Raw genomic sequence first — 18,626 nt, 5'->3', positions numbered from 1 at the left:
CTTTAAAGTATGGGTGTTTTTTGGAGAGCATGTATTGAGTCTTGCTTTTTCTCTTCGCTCTGATACCCTCTGTCTTCTAAGTGAGGTGTTCATGCCATTTAAATTTAATGGTTGATGGCGATATGGCTGAGTTAAATATTTGCCATCTTACATTTTACTTTATCTTTTTCCTTCTTTTTTGCCTTCTTCCTCCCCCCCCTTTTTTTTTTTGGCCTTCTTTTGGAATAATTGAGCATTTTTATAATTACATTTTATTTCTTCACTGGCATATCTTTTTTTGGGGGGGGTGGTTTTGAGTTTGCAGTATGCAACTCTAACTCATTAAAATTTACCTCAACTATACTACTTTGTATAGCACATAAAAGCCTTACAACAGTATACTTAAATTTACACTACTGCCCTCTGTTCTATTGTTGTCATATAACATATATATCATGAACCCCCCAAAATATTATCTTTGCTTCAAATGGTCAACTAATTTTTCAAGAAATTTAAAAAATAAATTAACAGCCCTTATACTTACAACATATTTACAGCTTCTGGTGTTTTTCATTCTTATGCATAGACATGCATTTCCACCAAGTGTCATTTTCCTTCTGCCTGAAGAAATTCCTTCAATATTTCTGGTAGTGCTTATCTCCTGGTGATTAATTCTTTCTGCTTTTGTGTTTTTGAAAAGGTTTTTATTTTGCCATAGTTTTCAAAGATATTTTCATAGGGAGTAGAGTCCAAGTTGACTTTTCCCTCCAGCACTTTCCAGTCATCCTTTCATTGTTTTCTGCCATGCATTGTTTCTGAGGAGAAATCTGCAATACTTTTTACATTTGTTTTTCTATATGTTATTTTCTCTCCCATGGCTATTTTTAAGATATTTTCTTTCCACTGAGTTTTAGCAATTTGATTATGATGCCCTTCATTAGTCTTCATGTTTCTTTTGTTTGGGGTTCATCGACCTTTTTGGATAGATGGATCCAAATTCAGAAAATATTGAACTACTATTTTTTCAAGACCTTTTTGCTTCCCCTTTACAACTTTTATATCATACATCTTTTAGGTTGCTTGAAATTGTCTCCCTACTCACCAACATGCTATTTTACTTATTTTTTAGAGTTTTTTCCTCAGTGTTTCATTTTAGATAATTTTATTATTTGAAGATATCATGATCTATCTTCAGGTCGCATAAACATTTCCTCTTTAGTGTTTTGTTTGCTGTTAATCCCATCCAATATATATTTTTCTCTTCGTTGTATTTTTATCTCTAGAAGTTTGATTTGAGTCTTTCTCATAACTTTTTTCTCCTTGTCATGTTCATGCTTTCTTCTTCTTGAACATACAGAGTATATTTATCATAGTTGTTTTATTGTCCCCACACTTATTCTACCATATGGGAAATTCCTGGGTATGTTTCTGTTGTTGATTTTTATCCTCATCGTGAATTATGTTTCTTCTTTGCCTGCCTGGTAATTTTTTATTGGATACTAGACTTTAAAATAATCTTTAGAATATATTGAAGCTTTGTTTAAGGATCATTTGGAAACAGTTTGATCATTTTGGGTCTTTTCTTCAGAATTTGTTAGGTCCAGAACAGCCTTTAGTTTAGGGCTAAAATAACTTGCTACTGAAACGGTACTCTCTGAGGATCCTACTTAGTGCTTAGTTAGGAGGTCTTTTCATTTTGCCTGTCATGGACATGAGCTATTCTCAGCCTAGTATAAACTCTTAGGATTGTTCTGCTTACTTTTTTCTGGCTCTTTCCTCAGCTCTAATAGTTTCATCCTATGCATGTGATATACTCAGTTACTTATCAGTACTCACTGCTTAATCCGCGCTCAGTTATCTGTGTGGTGATTAAATCATTAAGCTTCAAACAAGGTTATCACAGTGAGTTAAGAATAATGGCACCTGGGGCGCCTGGGTGGCTCAGTTGGTTGAGCGTCTGACTTCGGCTCAGGTCATGATCTCACAGTTCGTGAGTTCCAGCCCCACATCGGGCTCTGTGCTGACAGCTCAGAGCCTGGAGCCCGCTTTGGATTCTTTGTCTCCCTCTCTCTACCCTTCCCTGCTCATGCGCTGTCTCTCTGTCTCTCAAAAATGAATAAACGTTAAAAAAAAAAAAGAATTTAAAGATTAATGGCACCTAATTCACAGCAAACATAATTTCAGACCATCATATGGATGGCACTAAACTAGGTCCTGGCAGTGCTAAAATAGATAAAAACCCAGTGCTTACATTCATGAAATTCATAGTATATTAGCAAAAAAAAAAAAAAAAGATACATAGACAAATTCAACATTGTGTAACAAATAGTGAAGAAAAATAAGTCCATGGCACAGTCGATGGAGAAATTTAAGGGACTGAAATCAAATTATTTGGAACCCTTTTCCACATTAATTGTTACATCAGTCAAAACTTTCAGTACTTAAAAATTTTCCTATTTGAAGTAAAACTAGCAATATTTACAGTTAGCTTAAAATAATCCAGTAAATTATGGTGAGTTCCCTGAAAGATGTTATGGAAATTACAGTAGCTGTGTGCTATGTACTGTGGATAAGAAGGGATAATGTGATTTTTGCAATTTTTCCACTAAAGATCACAGATGGGCCTTAGAGTAGAATTAGCATAATAGATGAATAAGGTAATAAATATCCCTCGTATAAAAAGGGGCTACATTACCCACCTGATGTTTAGTTCTCCTTTTATGTAAGTGACCTGTCTTTGCAGTTTGATTTTAAAGTCCTCAAGAATAGGATCTACCTCTTATTTTTCTTGTTCTGATTTATATGCCATCTGTATTTCAGAGGACCATGCCATGATAGTAGCTCAAAATTCGTTGATTAATTGCTGTGAATCTAAACTGTTCTAAGATTGAGCTATGTGTTATTTAAAATTTTTTTAATGTTTCCTAATTCTACCTAAATCTAGAAAATAAAACAAGAGAAAGAAGAGAGAAGGAAAGGAAAGGAAAGCTGAAGGGAGGGAAGGAGAGAGGGAAAAGATAGGAAAGAGAGATCAGCACAGGGGGCTGATTAGTATATATCCTGTCCTACCCCACCCACTCCATCACCACATGGACCTTTTGAAAATTTTTACTGATAGTTTTGAGATTCTGTGTATTGGGGGCACATATTTGATTAGCAAGTATGTGGGGGACCAATGTAAGTTTTAGGACTGTTAATTTTGCAAAACTGTTAGTGGTGTATGTTTAGTTCAGTCCAGTTGTCAAACAGGTTAAGAATCTCAGGCAAGTGTTAACTGCATTCATTTTTGTAAATGGAGAAGTCAGGGCAAAATAGATGTAAAGAAAAGTCCGGGTAGAGACAAGGCAGAATTGTTACTGTTATTAGTGTGATTCAGTTCAGGTCGCTCATCTTTATAGGTCTAAGATGAAATTGATGCTGTAGTTCACAGCTCTAATTCTTGTGTGTAATGACTTAGATCCTTGCCAGAATGGAGGTTCCTGTGTAGATGGAGTGAATACTTTCTCCTGTCTGTGCCACCCTGGCTTTATTGGGGATAAGTGTCAGACAGACATGAATGAGTGTCTGAGTGAACCGTGTAAGAATGGAGGGACCTGCTCCGACTATGTCAACAGTTACACTTGCAAGTGCCAGACGGGATTTGATGGAGTCCACTGTGAGAACAACATCGATGAGTGCACTGAGAGGTGAGCAAGCCATATGCTGAGGCACCAGTGTCTTATGGGGAAAAGGGAGAAAGGAGCACAGTAATGGGATTGCAGGGCAGGAATAAGGTGTCCATTTGGGTCCAATTCCATAGTCCTCTCCTGTTGCCCCGTTCCTGATTCCCTTTGGATGTGTAGTTAGCAGGTCAAAGGTCAGAGGTTGAAAAGCTTAGTGGGATGGGTCTTCATTTGTTTCTAATGCTTGGGAACAGAAAGAGTTATAATTCTGTTCCATTCTCCTCTTGGTCTCTTGTTCATTTCAGCTGACAATTTAAAAATTCCTGTTTCTTCTCAGATTTTTCATCACTCTTTAGTAATTTCTGAGTGGTTTCTTTCTTTCTTTCTTTTTTTATTCCAACAAGTTTATTCAGTTTCTCTTTCAGAAAGAAATCTGGAGTCAAGAGCTATTTATGTAGCACTTTTCTTATAAGTTAAATTGACTTAGGGATAAAATGAAATGTGATACATGGAAAACCACAGAAGGACTGGGTAAAACCTGGAAACCTTCGCTTTCTCTAGGAATCTCTAATAAACTCAGCCTTTTAAATACTCTGAGCTTTTGGGGTGTAGAAAGGAAGCCAGGAAGCTGACTGGCACTCGGTGTAATTTGGAAAAAGAAAATTTACTAGATCTAGGAGTTTAAGATGCTTAGGAGCATTGGCCTCTGTAACTTGTTAGCTTCTAGGAACCTTACTTTTTGAGGAGCAGGTGTGAGGAACCACATTACATAGCTGGAATTGCTCTCTCTGCTTCTTAGCTCCTGTTTCAATGGTGGCACGTGTGTCGACGGGATTAACTCCTTCTCTTGCTTGTGCCCTGTGGGCTTCACTGGCCCCTTCTGCCTCCATGAGATCAATGAATGCAACTCTCATCCATGCCTAAATGAAGGAATATGTGTTGATGGCCTGGGTACCTACCGCTGCACCTGCCCCTTGGGCTACACTGGCAAAAACTGTCAGGTAATTACATTTCATCCCACTCTGCTGAATATTACAGTTCTCTTCTAAGCAGAATAAACCCCTCCTAAAAAAGAAAATTTTGTCTTGGGGGATGTCTCTGAGATAAATCTAATAGCTGGTAGATTCCAAAATGGTGACATTGGCAAGATTATACAGATTAACAAGCGTAAGACTGTTGTAACAGGCTAACCAAGAACTACAGAAAAACACATGTGGGAAATAAGCACATAGATGTTTTTTATGTTGGAAATACAAAAAGGGAAGTAAAGAATAATTAAAATAGTCTTTAAAGGTCAGATACAGTTTCTAGGGGGATAATGATAATAATTACCATGTCTTGCAGTGTTATTCTCAAAACCAAGTTAGTCACATGTCTTTTAAATTCAAATATATAAATATACATTTTCATATACTGTTAGGATGGAAGGACCCCTCAGAGCCAACTAGGGCAGCTTTTCATTTCATGGAAGAGGAAACTGAGTCCCCAAGGGGCAAAGTAACCTTTCCAAGGTTTCATACCAAACAGCATTATGTTTAATTTTATGCTATTTTTACCTCTTAAACAATGATGGGATGATAGAATAACAGAACTCCAAAGAATTTAGGATTAAGTGGCCAAATTTAACTAGCCTTACAGGGTATGCTTCCATAAGGCTTTGGCTGTATTGGTCATGCAAATAACCACCACTGCATATTAAACAGCTTGATGCTGATTCTGTGGATCAGAAGGACATTCTTCCTCGGGCTTTTGTTCATTCTCACAGTGTGAGGTTACATGTGCCAAGAGAACTCTCCACCCATACCCACTGGCACCTTCTTTCATGAACACTCCATGTTGTGAGTGTGACCTTGCTCTGCCCGGGGGTCAGGTCACCACATGTGAGCTAGGAAGAAAGGGACTAGTCTGCTCATATTCTTTGCCTCATTTTTCATAAGCTCGATTTTCTCCCTCCAGGTAAGCTCTGTGGCAGCTTTTAGGTTTAACAGGCTTTAAGTCCTTTTACTCATATCCACCATGGACAGATTTGATTGAGACCCATGTAGATTTGTCCCACAGGATTAGCACAGGTGTCACGGACCTGTCTGTTAGCTGTAACTTTCTTTCTTTCTGGCCCTACGGGGAGGGGGTGGGTCACAGATCTGGACATAATCATAACATTAGGAAATAACTTAACCTATTAAATATTAGACTACCTCAAATTCTTAAGCTTCTGTCGTAACAATTTTTTTTAAGTAGAGCCAGAGGAATTAGACTATATAAAATGATGAGATTACCTGGGAACACTGGACTATTTTAAGGCTTGGGTGAGGGATATATATATATATATATATATATATATATATATATATATATAAATAAATTTTTTAAATTAGTGTGCTTTCCTTTGATTCTTAAAATGCAGTAATGCAGTGTGACATTTTCTTCATTTCTGGTATTTGGATATTGATGTACATGTATGCTTCCGTTTTCAGACCCTGGTGAACCTCTGTAGTCGGTCTCCATGTAAAAACAAAGGTACTTGCGTTCAGGAAAAAGCAGAGTCCCGGTGTCTGTGTCCGTCTGGATGGGCTGGTGCTTACTGTGATGTGCCCAATGTATCCTGTGAGGTGGCGGCTTTCCACAGAGGTGAGCTCTGCCCCCTTGGGCCCTGGGGTCACTCCCTGAAGTATCAGCCAACTAGCAGTGTTTTAGAGCAGGTATTGTTATCATGGGATGAGAGGGAAGAGCGGACAGGGGTGGGTGGGCAAGGCTCTACAGACAGGGTCTGAGACGGAAGGTGAAAGGGCAGAGGCACAAGCTTAGAGGTTTCAAAAAGAAATGTATTTAAAATGAGACAAAGGCATATTCCACTTTCAGAGCTTATTTATTTTTAATATAAATCTGGTGCTAAGTGTCATAAACTATACAATAGTACAGTTAGTTGGTCTGAACCTGATGTGTTGTGTGCTCTTCTGTGATATCTGTCCTGTACTGGGCTCACTAGGGGTGTCCATTGACCACCTGTGCCAGCACTCTGGCATCTGCATCAATGCTGGAAACTCGCATCACTGCCAGTGCCCCCTGGGCTACACTGGGAGCTACTGTGAGGAGCAGCTCGATGAGTGCTCGTCCAACCCCTGCCAGCACGGAGCCACTTGCAGGGACTTCATCGGCGGGTATAGATGTGAGGTAAGATGCGCTGAGCAGGCAGAGGTCAGAGACCTCCCAAAGATGGCTCAACTATTGTGAGCCCTAGCATACTGAATTTAGCTGCTTATGACTTATTTTTACAGTTTATAATTTTTTTTTTAACCGATCATCATTACATTGTTTACTGATCACCATTTCTTTCAGTTCTCTTGTGTAATAAGTTAGCATAGAGATCTGCAACCGTCTCATTTCACAGAGTTGCCTTAGGATTCAGAGCCAACATTCACTGCCAGAGTGCATTTCACAGGCCAGCAGCTCAGTGGCCCCTGGCACTTCCCTGAATAGCAGCTGAGATAGGAAAAGCCACTTTGAGGTGTGTCCCAAGTTGCTTAGCCCGTTCCATGTAGCATCACACTAAGTATTACATGTATATATTTGAGGAAGTGTGTGTCTTAAGGAACATGTCGCCATCTTCCTATTGGCTGGGCTGATAATGGTTACAGCAAGATGTTAACAGAACACCAGAGACTTGAATTTGATACCAGTTTAGGCCACCTAGGAACACCAAGAAAAGCGTTACTTCTCATAAATGAACCAAAGATGGCCTCTTTATATTGGCCCTGCAGTTATTTCCTCCCGTTAGTTCAAAAGCCACCAATGCCAAACTCAAATTTTTACACATCCAGTTGTTTTAAAAATAGCCCTAATGAGCAGATTTTTAGCCATTCAGAGCCTTCCTGTTTTGTGTATTCTGCAAAACTGTACCCAATATCCGTAAGCCATAGGTAAGCCCCAGGGCATAACGACCCCCCACCAAGCCAGTGTTGCCCTTCAGAGCTTTCTGACCAGATACTCTGGCTTGGCTGTAGAGTGACATCACCAAACATGTAAGCCCCCTCTCTGTTACCCCCTTCCCTTGGAATTCACTTGCCCTCCTCTCCCTACTCTCCTTCCTGCTCTGGACAGTCTTGTGCTGTGAGGGAAGCCCTCACATGCAAACCTGTCAAAGCACTAGCCAGTAAAGCCACTTCATGGTCAAGGTCTTTTTCCCTCAATCAGCCCTGAAATCGTTCAAACCCCATATTAGCTAGCACTGCACACCCCATCCCTGTCTCAGCCAGTTTCTCACACATACATGCGGTTTCCTGAATCTAGAGGTCAATAAATGCAGTGTGTTAACTACATACCATTGGACTGAGTTATAGGGTCCTTATCACATAGCAAGGAATGTGTATTTTAAAGATGGAAAAACCTGTACAGAGGAGCAATGAAAGTTTTGTGCAGGGGCAACTCTTGAAATATCCCTCAGAATATTCAGTCCTTGCCTTTGCTATAAAGTGGCCTTTCAGCTGGAAGATGTAAATGCCAGTAAGCTGCAAGTTGGCCCGGCATAGGATGATTGGTAGGACGTGTGATAGTGCCAGAGAAACATGTAAGAGCTGGGTGGGGGCCGGGGGGTGAGCAAAGGTATGCAGCAACCTTTGAGATCTCATTTGCTCTGGTGGTCTGTTTCCAACAATGCTCCAGTGTTTCTTCCTTTTTGCTTGTTCCTGTCAGTGTGTCCCAGGATATCAGGGTGTCAATTGTGAGTATGAAGTGGACGAGTGCCAGAATCAGCCATGCCAGAACGGAGGCACCTGTGTCGACCTTGTGAACCATTTCAAGTGCTCCTGTCCACCAGGCACTCGAGGTATGAAGTCAGCCCTACCTGTCCTCCATCTAGGACATTTTCTTAAGTTATAAGTCCATTTTTGTGTGGAAGACGTTTTTAAAAATTAACTATTTAGTTCTGGATTCTGGTCATTCAAGCCATTTCCTTCTCTCGTCTCTTGCCTAGTTGTGATGTTCTGACTCCTGTTCTCAGTTCTGTCTGGTGGTTGTTGCCATCTGATGTTCCGTGAAACACAGAATGTGGAAATGATACAGTGTTGCAGCAAGATTAGCCTGGTTAGCAGGATTTCTTGGTGCTTCAAGGGAAAATAACTAGTGGTCTCTTGAATAAATAATTCACATTTACTAGTTTATGTATTTGTTTAAACCTGCCAAGTTTTGCCTCCATAAGGTGGGGGAATGAATGAAATGAAAACATTTGCTTATTTCCATAAGGCCAGAGGAGGAAGTTGATGGACTACGGCTGCAACTAAGAATTGCAGTCAAGCCTGTGGAGTCCAGCCCTAGACTGAATGATGGAGCATTGCCCCTGCCTCCAAACAGTCTTCTGGAGAGAGCTCGGAGTATTGTTTGCTAGAAGAGGTGTACTTATAACCCTACCTGTTCTGAGCAGCCTGTAAAAAAAATTTAAAAAAAAAAGTGCTGAAGCCATCCACAATGGTGAAATTCATTCTCAGTGTCAAAGAGAATAGAATGTCAAGGAAGTATTTACACTTAGACCTTTATGTTCATGAATTTTGACAGTTTACCTTCCTTGAGTTCAGAATTTGGCTAAATTAAAATAGGAGAGCACCCCCACTAATAGGCTAGTCACTGAGCAATGAGGTTAAAGAGGAAGAGAAAAGAGAAATGGGTTTTTAATATCTGAAATTTGTCCTGTGAAAAGGTGAGTTGTTCTCTGCTCTAGAAATCAGTAGTTCAAAGGGAAGTAGAAGTGATTTTGATTCATTATTAGTTTGTTCCTTTTAGTAATTTTACCGTTTAGGACAAGCTCTGATTCTGGTGGTAGTAGATCAAATCTCAGATCTCATTGGCTTAACACAACAATGTTTTTCGTTTGTTTTTGTTTTTGTTTTTTTTTGGTCACTCAAAGTCTGAGTGTGTTGAGCTACCTCTCTCTCTATTTTAGATATGCGGTTGCAAGCCCTTGGCCTCCAGGGCCTGCAGGGCAGAGGAGGAGAGACACTTGTAGGGCCATGCAGCAGCTCTCACTACCTCAGTCTGAAGGTGACGCACATCATTACTGCTCACAGCACACCAACCAGAATTAGCAAAATGGTCTCCGCCTAACTCCGAGGGAGACTGGGAATGTGGGAGAGCACATGGATATTTGTTGCACACTAAGATTTGTCCTATACCATAATCATTTTATAAATTACAGATGTCAGTCTTAGAATGGACCATTTCATAAAGCAAAAAAGTTCTCTCTTCTGTTTGTTAAGGATAGCTTAAACATAGTTTTGCTATTATTATTGACAATCTGTTTCTTTCCGTACTTTGTATATGTCATCCAACTGCTTTTGACCTCCAGGTTTTTGTTTTTTCATGTGAAATCCTTATTAAGGATCCCTTGTGCGGGGCAAGTTGCTTCTCTCTTGGTACTTTCAGAATCCTGTCTTAACGACCTTTTGGTTATGATGTGTGTAGGTATGGATCTCTTTGAGTTTATCATCAGAATTCATTGCGTTATCATGCTATGTGTGCTTGCTTAGGTATGTAGAGTGGTATTTACTTCTCCCGGCTTGACTTCTCTGTCCATTGGTAAACACTCAGGACCCTGTCAAATCCTAGAAGCTCATTGTGAGAGTTATCACAAAGATTGTTTTCATTTCAGTACTCCTGACCTTTGGATCCTGGCCTGGGGAGCACCTCCAGTTCCAGGTCAAGGGCTGACTATTCTTCCTGTCTCTGCTGTTTTCCTCCAGGCTGAGGTTGAGCTCATTGCCACTTGACAGGTCTGTCCACTACTGCTGGTTCCCTCCTGACGGGAGGCATCAGCGTCCATTTTACTAGCAGTCCCTAATTACCAGATATTCTGTGAGAGTGGAATCACAAACTGGTTTTGTTCTTTACTTTTGTGTTTTTGATTTAGTTTGTGAATAGGCAATATATGCACATGGTCCAAAATTTTATATGTAGATGCACACGCAACAAATATATACACATGTAGCAAAAGCGTGAGGTGAAATCTCCTTCTGTTCTCCTTCCCCATACCTAGTTCTTCCTCTCCCACCACCAAGTAACCTCCACTTTATTTTACTTTCTTGTGTATCTTTCTAGAGTTTTTTATGTGTCCTTCAGAATTTCTTTATGTGTGTAGTAGTCAAACACAAAGATATTTTTACTTACCCACTTCTTACTCTGAAGATAGTGTATTATTAGTTACCCTCTTGCACTTGATTTTTTTTTTCTTTACTTAATTGGAGATGTTTCCGTATCAATTTGTAGAACTTCCTTAATCTTTTTCATCCTACAGAATTCCCTATTAGCATACCATAATTTATTTAACCAGTGCCCTAGTGACAGGAATTTGGGGTTTCTTGCATGTGTACATTTGTAGATAAATCTTCAGAAATGGAATTGCTGGATTAGAGAATATGTGCATTTTGATTCATACTACTGAATTGCCGTGTATCAGCATACTGGCTTCTCCACAGTGTGTGAGGTTGGACGTCTTCTCATCTACAAATCATTTGGTTTTCCTCTTTCAGTGGTTTCTGTTTGTCTCTATATCCTTTTTTCCTGTTACATTATTCATCTTAATATTTAACAGAGATTATCTATGATACAAAATATATCAATATGTTATTTTTTGTTTTTGATTTTCTTAATGATTTTTTTCATGCAGAGCTTTTTCTTTTTTCTTTGAAAGATTTTTTTTTAAGTTTACTTATTGATTTTGAGAGAGTGTGTGTGTGTGTGTGAGCAGAGGAGGGCAGAGAGAGGGAGAGAGAGAGAGACTGCCAAGCAGCTCTGCACTGTCAATGCAGAGCCTGATGTGTGGCTTGATCCCACAAACCGTGAGTTCATGACCTGAGCTGAAACCAAGCCTCCCAGGCACCCCCCAGAGCTCTTTATTTTTAATCGGATTGGAATTATCAGTCTTTTTTTATGGCTTCTGGATTTTGAATCCTAATCAGCAACACCTTCTACACTCTAAGACTGTAAAGGAATTCTCCCATATTTTCTTCAAGTGCTAGAATACTGGAGCATTTTTCCATGTGGCTGCTGATTTGTCCCAACACAATTTACTGAATATTTGATCTTTTATACAATAATTTGAGATGACACCTTTATCAAATTATAAATTCCCATGTGTTTTTGGGTGTTTTTCTGGACGTTCTTATTTGCTTTATTCCATTAATTTATCAATACCACTCTGGTTTAATTATTAAGGATCTTTGTTTTCAAGGTTTTCCAGGCTATGGTTATAGTTTATTTTTTCATATAATTTTAGAATCAGATTGTCTGTTAAAAAATCCCTATGGCATTTTTTTTTTTATTGTGGTCACATTAAATTTATGAATTTGTGTAGAGAAAAGTGGCATCTTTACAAGGAGAGTCTTCCTAACCAAATCATAACATCTTTTCATTTATTCACATCTCTTTTGTATCTTTCAGGACTATTCTAAAGTTTTCATATAGGTGTAGTACATTTCTTTTTAAGATAATTCCTATAATTAGAACGCTCACTCTCAGTCTCTCAAGTAAATATTTTAAAAAAAGAATATTCCTATAATTTATGTTTTGCTATTGCTATTGAAAATGAGGTATTTTCTTCCATTTTTCTTTCTTCTTTTTAATAGTCTTGCTTATATTAGTGTATGCTACAAATGCAAGTGGCGGGAATACAGAACTGTTCTCCTTTATTTTGTAATTTTTTTTTAAGTTTACTTATGTATTTTGAGAGAGAGAGAGTGGGACAGGGTCAGAGGGAGAGAGAGTCCTCAGCAGGCTCCACACTGACTCAAGACTCAATCTCACAAAACTGTGAGATCACTCCCTGAGCTGAGATCAAGAGTCAGACACTTGGGGCACCTGGGTGGCTCAGTCGGTTAGCCGCTGACTTCAGTTCAGGTTATGATCTTGCACTCCGTGAGTTCGAGCCCCACGTCGGGCTCTGTGCTGACAGCTCAGAGCCTGGAGCCTGCTTCAGATTCTGTGTCTCCTTCTCTCTCTGCCCCTCTGCCTCTCATGCGCTCTGTCTCTCTCAAAAATAAATAAACATTTTTAAAAAATTAAAAAAAAAAGAGAGTCGGACACTTAAACTACTGAGCCACCCAGGCACCCCTATTTTGTAATTTTTTTGAATCATTCATGGAACCAGCTCTAGAATTTTCATTGATTTCTTTTGTAGTTTCTCAAAAATATTTACAGATATTCATACTAGACGGCTCATTTACATCTATAGCACATTAAATGAGTTCTGTTTTAAATGGAATAACCTTTGAGCTCTCAACAGGATATTTTCCCTATATTTTTTAGAAATAAGAAACTAGCACACATTACTTTATAGAAAAAGTCAGTGGTCTAAAACTTAAAACATATCATCCAAAGTTAGTTCCATTCTTACCAATGTTTTTCCATACTTGTAATTTATGTATTTATTGTTATAGTCTCTTTTGAACTGTTTTTATAGTTAGAATCAAAGGAGTAAATTAATGAAAACTCCTGGGTTTCTCTTGAGCTCCAGATTCCTGGTCTCTCAGGTGGGACAAATAATGCCAGCGACCCCACAGGGGACCGCTTGGGTGGGTTGTGGCAGAGAGTATGCATGAAACACCGAGTGGGTTCTTTCCTTCACTCTTTCTGGTCACTGGGAGCACGGCAGCTGTCATGGATCAAGCGTGTGCTTCACCTTGCCCAACCTAAAATGTCCCGTCACAGATGGAGCCGTGTAACCTGAATAACTGTAAAGTGCCAACAAGGGTGACTGTCTTTTTGCCAGAAAGCAGCTTTCCGAGGTTGTCATCATCCTTTGTCTCTTCCCTTTCCTCCAGGCCTGCTCTGCGAAGAGAACATTGACGACTGTGCCGGCGGTCCCCACTGCCTTAATGGTGGTCAGTGTGTGGATAGGATTGGGGGCTACAGTTGCCGCTGCTTGCCCGGCTTTGCAGGAGAACGGTGTGAGGGGGACATCAACGAGTGCCTCTCCAACCCCTGCAGCTCTGAGGGCAGCCTGGACTGCATACAGCTGACCAACGACTACCTGTGTGTCTGCCGCAGTGCCTTCACTGGTGAGAGCCTCCCCGCCACCCCCCGTGCTCTGCCTCCGAGGGCCTTTGAGTGAGGAAATTGGGCTCTTAGGTCATGACCTAGACCCAAGTGAAGCTTTTCCTACGTCTGAAAAACTAGACCAGGTTAATTCAGAGGCTCAATTTTGCCTTAGGTCTGTACTTCATGGATGTTATAGTCTACCTTTGCCTTTTTTTTTTTCCCCCTAAGAGATGCTTTCTCTTTTGTTATACATTGATTATATCATACTGTAGCAGAAATATGAAAAAAGAAATAGAATGTTAGGAGTGGCTGAGCAAAAATCCATTTTTTAATTGGGGCAAAAAACATATAACATGAAGTGTATCATCTTCACCATTTTTAAGTGCACAGTTGAGTGCTATTAAATACATTCACGCCGCCATGCTGCCATCACCAGATCCATCCACAGAACTCTTTCATCTGAGGAAAATAACATCTCGTGTTCAGAAACCTTACATCTACTCTGGTTTCATCACGCTGCCTCCCTTGGCATGTGATGACCTGGGTTACTGGTAGTCACTGACACAGTGACCTTCTTTCCATCTCTGGAACCCAGAGAGGCTCAGGATCTTCTAGGTCACCTAAGGGGAGTAGGTCCACATGGGGATGTGTTTAAGCACAGATCAGTTCACGAGAGTACGTACTGGAAAGCTTCAGGGAATGATCTGCACAGCTGAGAGCTGACCAGGTCTCTTCTCAGGCTCTTCTCCAGAGAGAAGCCTTCTCAGACTTCTCCAGGTCTCTTCTCAGGCTTCTTTTCTTCACACATTGTAAAGATGGCCAAGCTCTGCCTCAGAATAGGGGCTTGTCATAGGCATGCGTTAGTTACTTCTGAAGATGGGCAGCTTGGTGACTTTGGGGGGACTAAAATAGTTTCTAACCATGGCAGTGTCATCAGATACTCAGAAGTCTGCCTGGCATTTGTGGAGTCATTCTAAACCTTATGCTATAGTAGTGTTCCTTGCGAGTCGGATAATAGGCTATAGCAGTCTGCTTAGTAATAATTTGGCAAGTTGGACTCTGCTACATTCAGAACCCATCTCTAGGCTTTTAATTTTCAAGATATGTTACCTTTAAGAACTTTGGTAATTTATGAAGAATGGAGGGATTTTGCCTGGATGCAATATCAAAAGAGAAACCATCCATTATGAACATCATACTTATTGAGGCAATGCTGGACAGAAAGAGTATGAGCAGTCTCTCCACAGCCTCATATTAGCCACGATGTGCTTTGGAAGCCAGAGATGCAAAACTGGCTGCTGTTTCTTTCATTGTCTCTGGGGCTTCCTTTATCTGGAAACACTGAAAACACTTATACAAAGAAAGGGGAAACAGATAAAGGAAGGACTGGAGACCACCTTGAATTAGGATCCCACCACCAGGAAGTAGGGTTAATGCATTTTCCACACTTGTGATTGAAAAGAATCCCTCAAGCTCATTGCTTGTAATTATTGTGGGATGCTGTTGCTGAGATGAGCACTGAGGGGCCGTCTGTCCCTGAGCCCCATGTCCATGTGATGGCTGCTCTCGGATAATGGCTGTTGCTGTGATTTGAAGAGACAAACACCCGTAATCCTTGCCTCTTAATTCTGGCTGGCCAAAATTGTTACTATTTTAATTTCCTTTTATTTATTTTTTTAATGTTTATTCATTTATTTTGAGAGCACACACAGGCACGTGAACAAGGAAGGGAAGAGAGAGAGAGACAGAGAGAGAGAGAGAGAGAGAGAGAGAGAGAGAGAGAGAGAGAGAATCCCAGGCAGGCTCTGCACTGTCAGCATGGAGCCCTATCTGCAGCTCTGCCCCCACGAACCATGAGATCATGACATGAGCTGAAATCAAGGGTCGGACACTTAACTGACCCAGCCACCAAGGTGCCCCTAATTTCCTTTTAGAAGCCCCTCTTTGCAAGTGACTTCAGGCCACATGGGGCCCACTTCCTGCTGGGCCTCCAGGTGTCCCCCCCGCCCTTGATTTCAGTTGCTTAGTTCACTTTATCATACAGCAGTGGTCTCGAGATGCCATCTGTTTTAGAACTGTTTCTAGAAGAAATGAACTCTAGAAATATTAAGCTGTATTTTAAAGCAGTGCTGATCAAATTCCAGAAAGGCTAGGAAGTGATTGAAAAGAGATATTATGGATGAAAATTCTCTTAAGCCACAAATCAGCACTTGAATGCATTGGTCTGGTGTAGCCTCTTCTGTGAAGTTGACAGTTTTAACAAAATGCAGTGAACAGTTTTGGTAAATATTTCTTTTGGCTTGTGAAAGCTAAAGTTATCTTCAAAGGAAAAAAAAAAGCTGAGGTGTCCTTTTCTGTTTCTTTTGGTCAGATTAGAGAGATTTTTCACGACTATGCCCATCTTGTTTTGTGAGTCTCTTTGGGAATCTGTGCCTTGTGTACCTATTGTATAGGCAAGACAGAAGGGGTACTGGCTTGCGCCAGGGGTGAGCCAGTCGCATGGGGGTCCAGGGAGTGTTTCCCTCATCTTCTGTTCCTTTGGCCTTAGGACTGAGCTCACACCTCTTGCCCCATCCCTCACCCTTCGGCTAGCTCCCATCCCAGCAGCACTCTGCTCAGTATATTGTCTTTTAAAACTCCTTTTCATTTTCTGCTTTGAGGTCGTCACTGTGAAACTTTCGTCGATGTGTGTCCGCATATGCCTTGCCTGAATGGGGGGACTTGTGCTGTGGCCAGCAACATGCCCGATGGTTTCATTTGTCGTTGTCCCCCGGTAAGTGCCACGTTGCCTATCGAAGGGGCCTGCTCTCTTTCACACAGTATGGACAAAGCTGAGATTAAACCTCGTTTTTCCAAGCTCCTTCTGGAACTTTCTTGGTGGGGAGATTTCTTAATTTTAGCTCCTTCACCAAAAAGTGCTGGGGTTTCCCGTGTAAAAGCTATTAAGAAACTCCCGGAAACAGTGAACTCCCTGATCTGTGACTCAGTCTTCAGAAGCACTTAGAGAAATCCACAGGAAGTGGTGGAACGTTCCCATGAAAACAAGACTTGTGTCTCTGACCTCTGGGTCCTGTGCTGGGGGGTAGTCTTGCCCCCAGATTGGGGCAGAGTTGGTTGGGAATGCTGCTCCTTAGCAGGGACTATTTGGGAGCAAGCTGCCTATTACACTAGGAGGAAGCCTATTTTTAGCCGTTTGCTGGTGCAAACTCTTTTGCCACTGCCAGAGGCTGAAACCCTCCCTAAAACAGAGATCACTATGTGTGAGGACAAACCAAAAGGAAACCTGTGCTGTCCCCTTGGCCTCACTGAACAGGAAGTATAGGAACAAAATGGCACGGATAGCCTGTGAGACTCCCCAGACTCCTGAAGTAACTTCTTCCACCATAAAGCCATTATATGAGTGGTCTAATGACGTTAAGGAAGGTGCTTATAGGTACAGTGCCACCTAAGTGCCCCCCCATGCCCAGTTGACTTATTTTCTAGAAGTGAGCTCTTAAAGTGAGAGAAGTCTTCACTCATCCCGTGGGACCTCTTGAAGAGGCCTCTTCCTAGGACGCGGTACAAGAGGCTACGTGGAGGGATCTTAGCCATGTGCCTAGTCTTTATCTTTCTAGAGGTGGGGCAGAGAAGGGATTGGGAGGGAACACCGGGCCTGCTGTCCTTATCTGTTCACTAATCTCAACAGGGATTCTCCGGGGCAAGATGCCAGAGCAGCTGTGGACAAGTGAAGTGCAGGAGAGGGGAGCAGTGTGTGCACACGGCCTCAGGACCCCGCTGCTTCTGCCCCAACCCCCAGGACTGCGAGTCAGGCTGTGCCAGTAGCCCCTGCCAGCATGGGGGTAGCTGCTACCCTCAGCGCCAGCCTCCTTATTACTTCTGCCAGTGTTCTCCACCATTCTGGGGCAGCCACTGTGAGCTTTACACGGCCCCCACCAGCACCCCTCCTGCCACCTGTCTGAGCCAGTATTGTGCCGACAAAGCTCGGGACGGCGTCTGCGATGAGGCATGCAACAGCCATGCCTGCCAGTGGGATGGGGGTGACTGTTCCCTGACCATGGAGAACCCCTGGGCCAACTGCTCTTCCCCACTTCCCTGCTGGGATTACATCAACAACCAGTGTGATGAGCTGTGTAACACAGCCGAGTGCCTTTTTGACAACTTTGAATGCCAAGGGAACAGCAAGACGTGCAAGTAAGGGTCCAGGGGCCCCAGAAGCTGAGGGAGACTGTCACTAACACACCTCGGTTCCTCGTTCTTGCTCCTAACCACTCCAGGGCTTCAGCCCAAGCTGCCTCTGCTTTTCAGACTGGCGCCCCGAGGCCCTCTTCCGGGTGTCAGCCTTGCCCCGTCGCACGCTGCCCTGTGTTCTCCCTTGCTGACAGAGGTCCAGGAATGCTCATGCACAGCCACCCTCTCTCTGCCTCTCTCTGCCTTCTCACCTGCTGCTCTCACGACCTCCTAGGGGAAATAACTTTTGGAAGTGGTGTTACCCCACTCTCAGGCAGCCTCTCACATAACCTGCCTGCAGGATGGATGGAAAGGTCTGTACCTCTATCTGTTCACCCCATTCCTTTCCCTCAGACAGAGTTTCCCCTTCTAGACTTATGAGGAAGCATAAGCTAGACCAGGCCACTTAACCGTCCTCGTCGTCTCTGTGGCAGTTACAAGTTGCTTTATAGTTTACATAGCAACTTTACTTTTAGCAATCCCATTTAATTTAACCCCAGTGAACTCTCAACAACCTTAATGAAGTGTAGGTACTGTTAACAGGTCTTTCACAGGTGAGGAAACTGAGACCTGGGAGGTTAGAGAATGTGCCAGAGCACATACAGCTGTTGCTGACTCCCAAGCTCTTTGTTGAGCCAGTGTGGCAGGTGATACCAATGGCATAACCACTATCAAGGGGTGAGAGTGGGGAGGAGAGTGAGGATGAAATAGTTTGTGTATCATTTAGGTTTGGAGACT

At 41.9% G+C, this 18,626-nt stretch overlaps 1 protein-coding gene across 2 annotated transcripts in view; it reads left to right on the top strand.

Moving 5' to 3' along the window:
- Nucleotides 1-18,626, top strand: part of NOTCH2 (notch receptor 2) — a 163,821-nt gene that overhangs the window by 132,387 nt on the left and 12,808 nt on the right. For both annotated transcript variants that reach the window (XM_042993905.1, XM_042993904.1), the window contains exons 18-25: nt 3,437-3,665; nt 4,441-4,642; nt 6,116-6,269; nt 6,628-6,812; nt 8,331-8,463; nt 13,445-13,681; nt 16,322-16,434; nt 17,347-17,852. In XM_042993905.1, coding sequence (XP_042849839.1) covers nt 3,437-3,665; nt 4,441-4,642; nt 6,116-6,269; nt 6,628-6,812; nt 8,331-8,463; nt 13,445-13,681; nt 16,322-16,434; nt 17,347-17,852 — 1,759 coding nt within the window. The remainder of the gene's footprint in view (nt 1-3,436; nt 3,666-4,440; nt 4,643-6,115; nt 6,270-6,627; nt 6,813-8,330; nt 8,464-13,444; nt 13,682-16,321; nt 16,435-17,346; nt 17,853-18,626) is intronic.

This window comes from Panthera tigris, chromosome C1 (genome assembly GCF_018350195.1).
Source record: "Panthera tigris isolate Pti1 chromosome C1, P.tigris_Pti1_mat1.1, whole genome shotgun sequence".
NCBI lineage: Eukaryota > Metazoa > Chordata > Mammalia > Carnivora > Felidae > Panthera > Panthera tigris.
The sequence above is the reverse complement of the archived record's forward strand: the minus strand, read 5'-3'. Positions and strand labels throughout refer to the sequence as shown.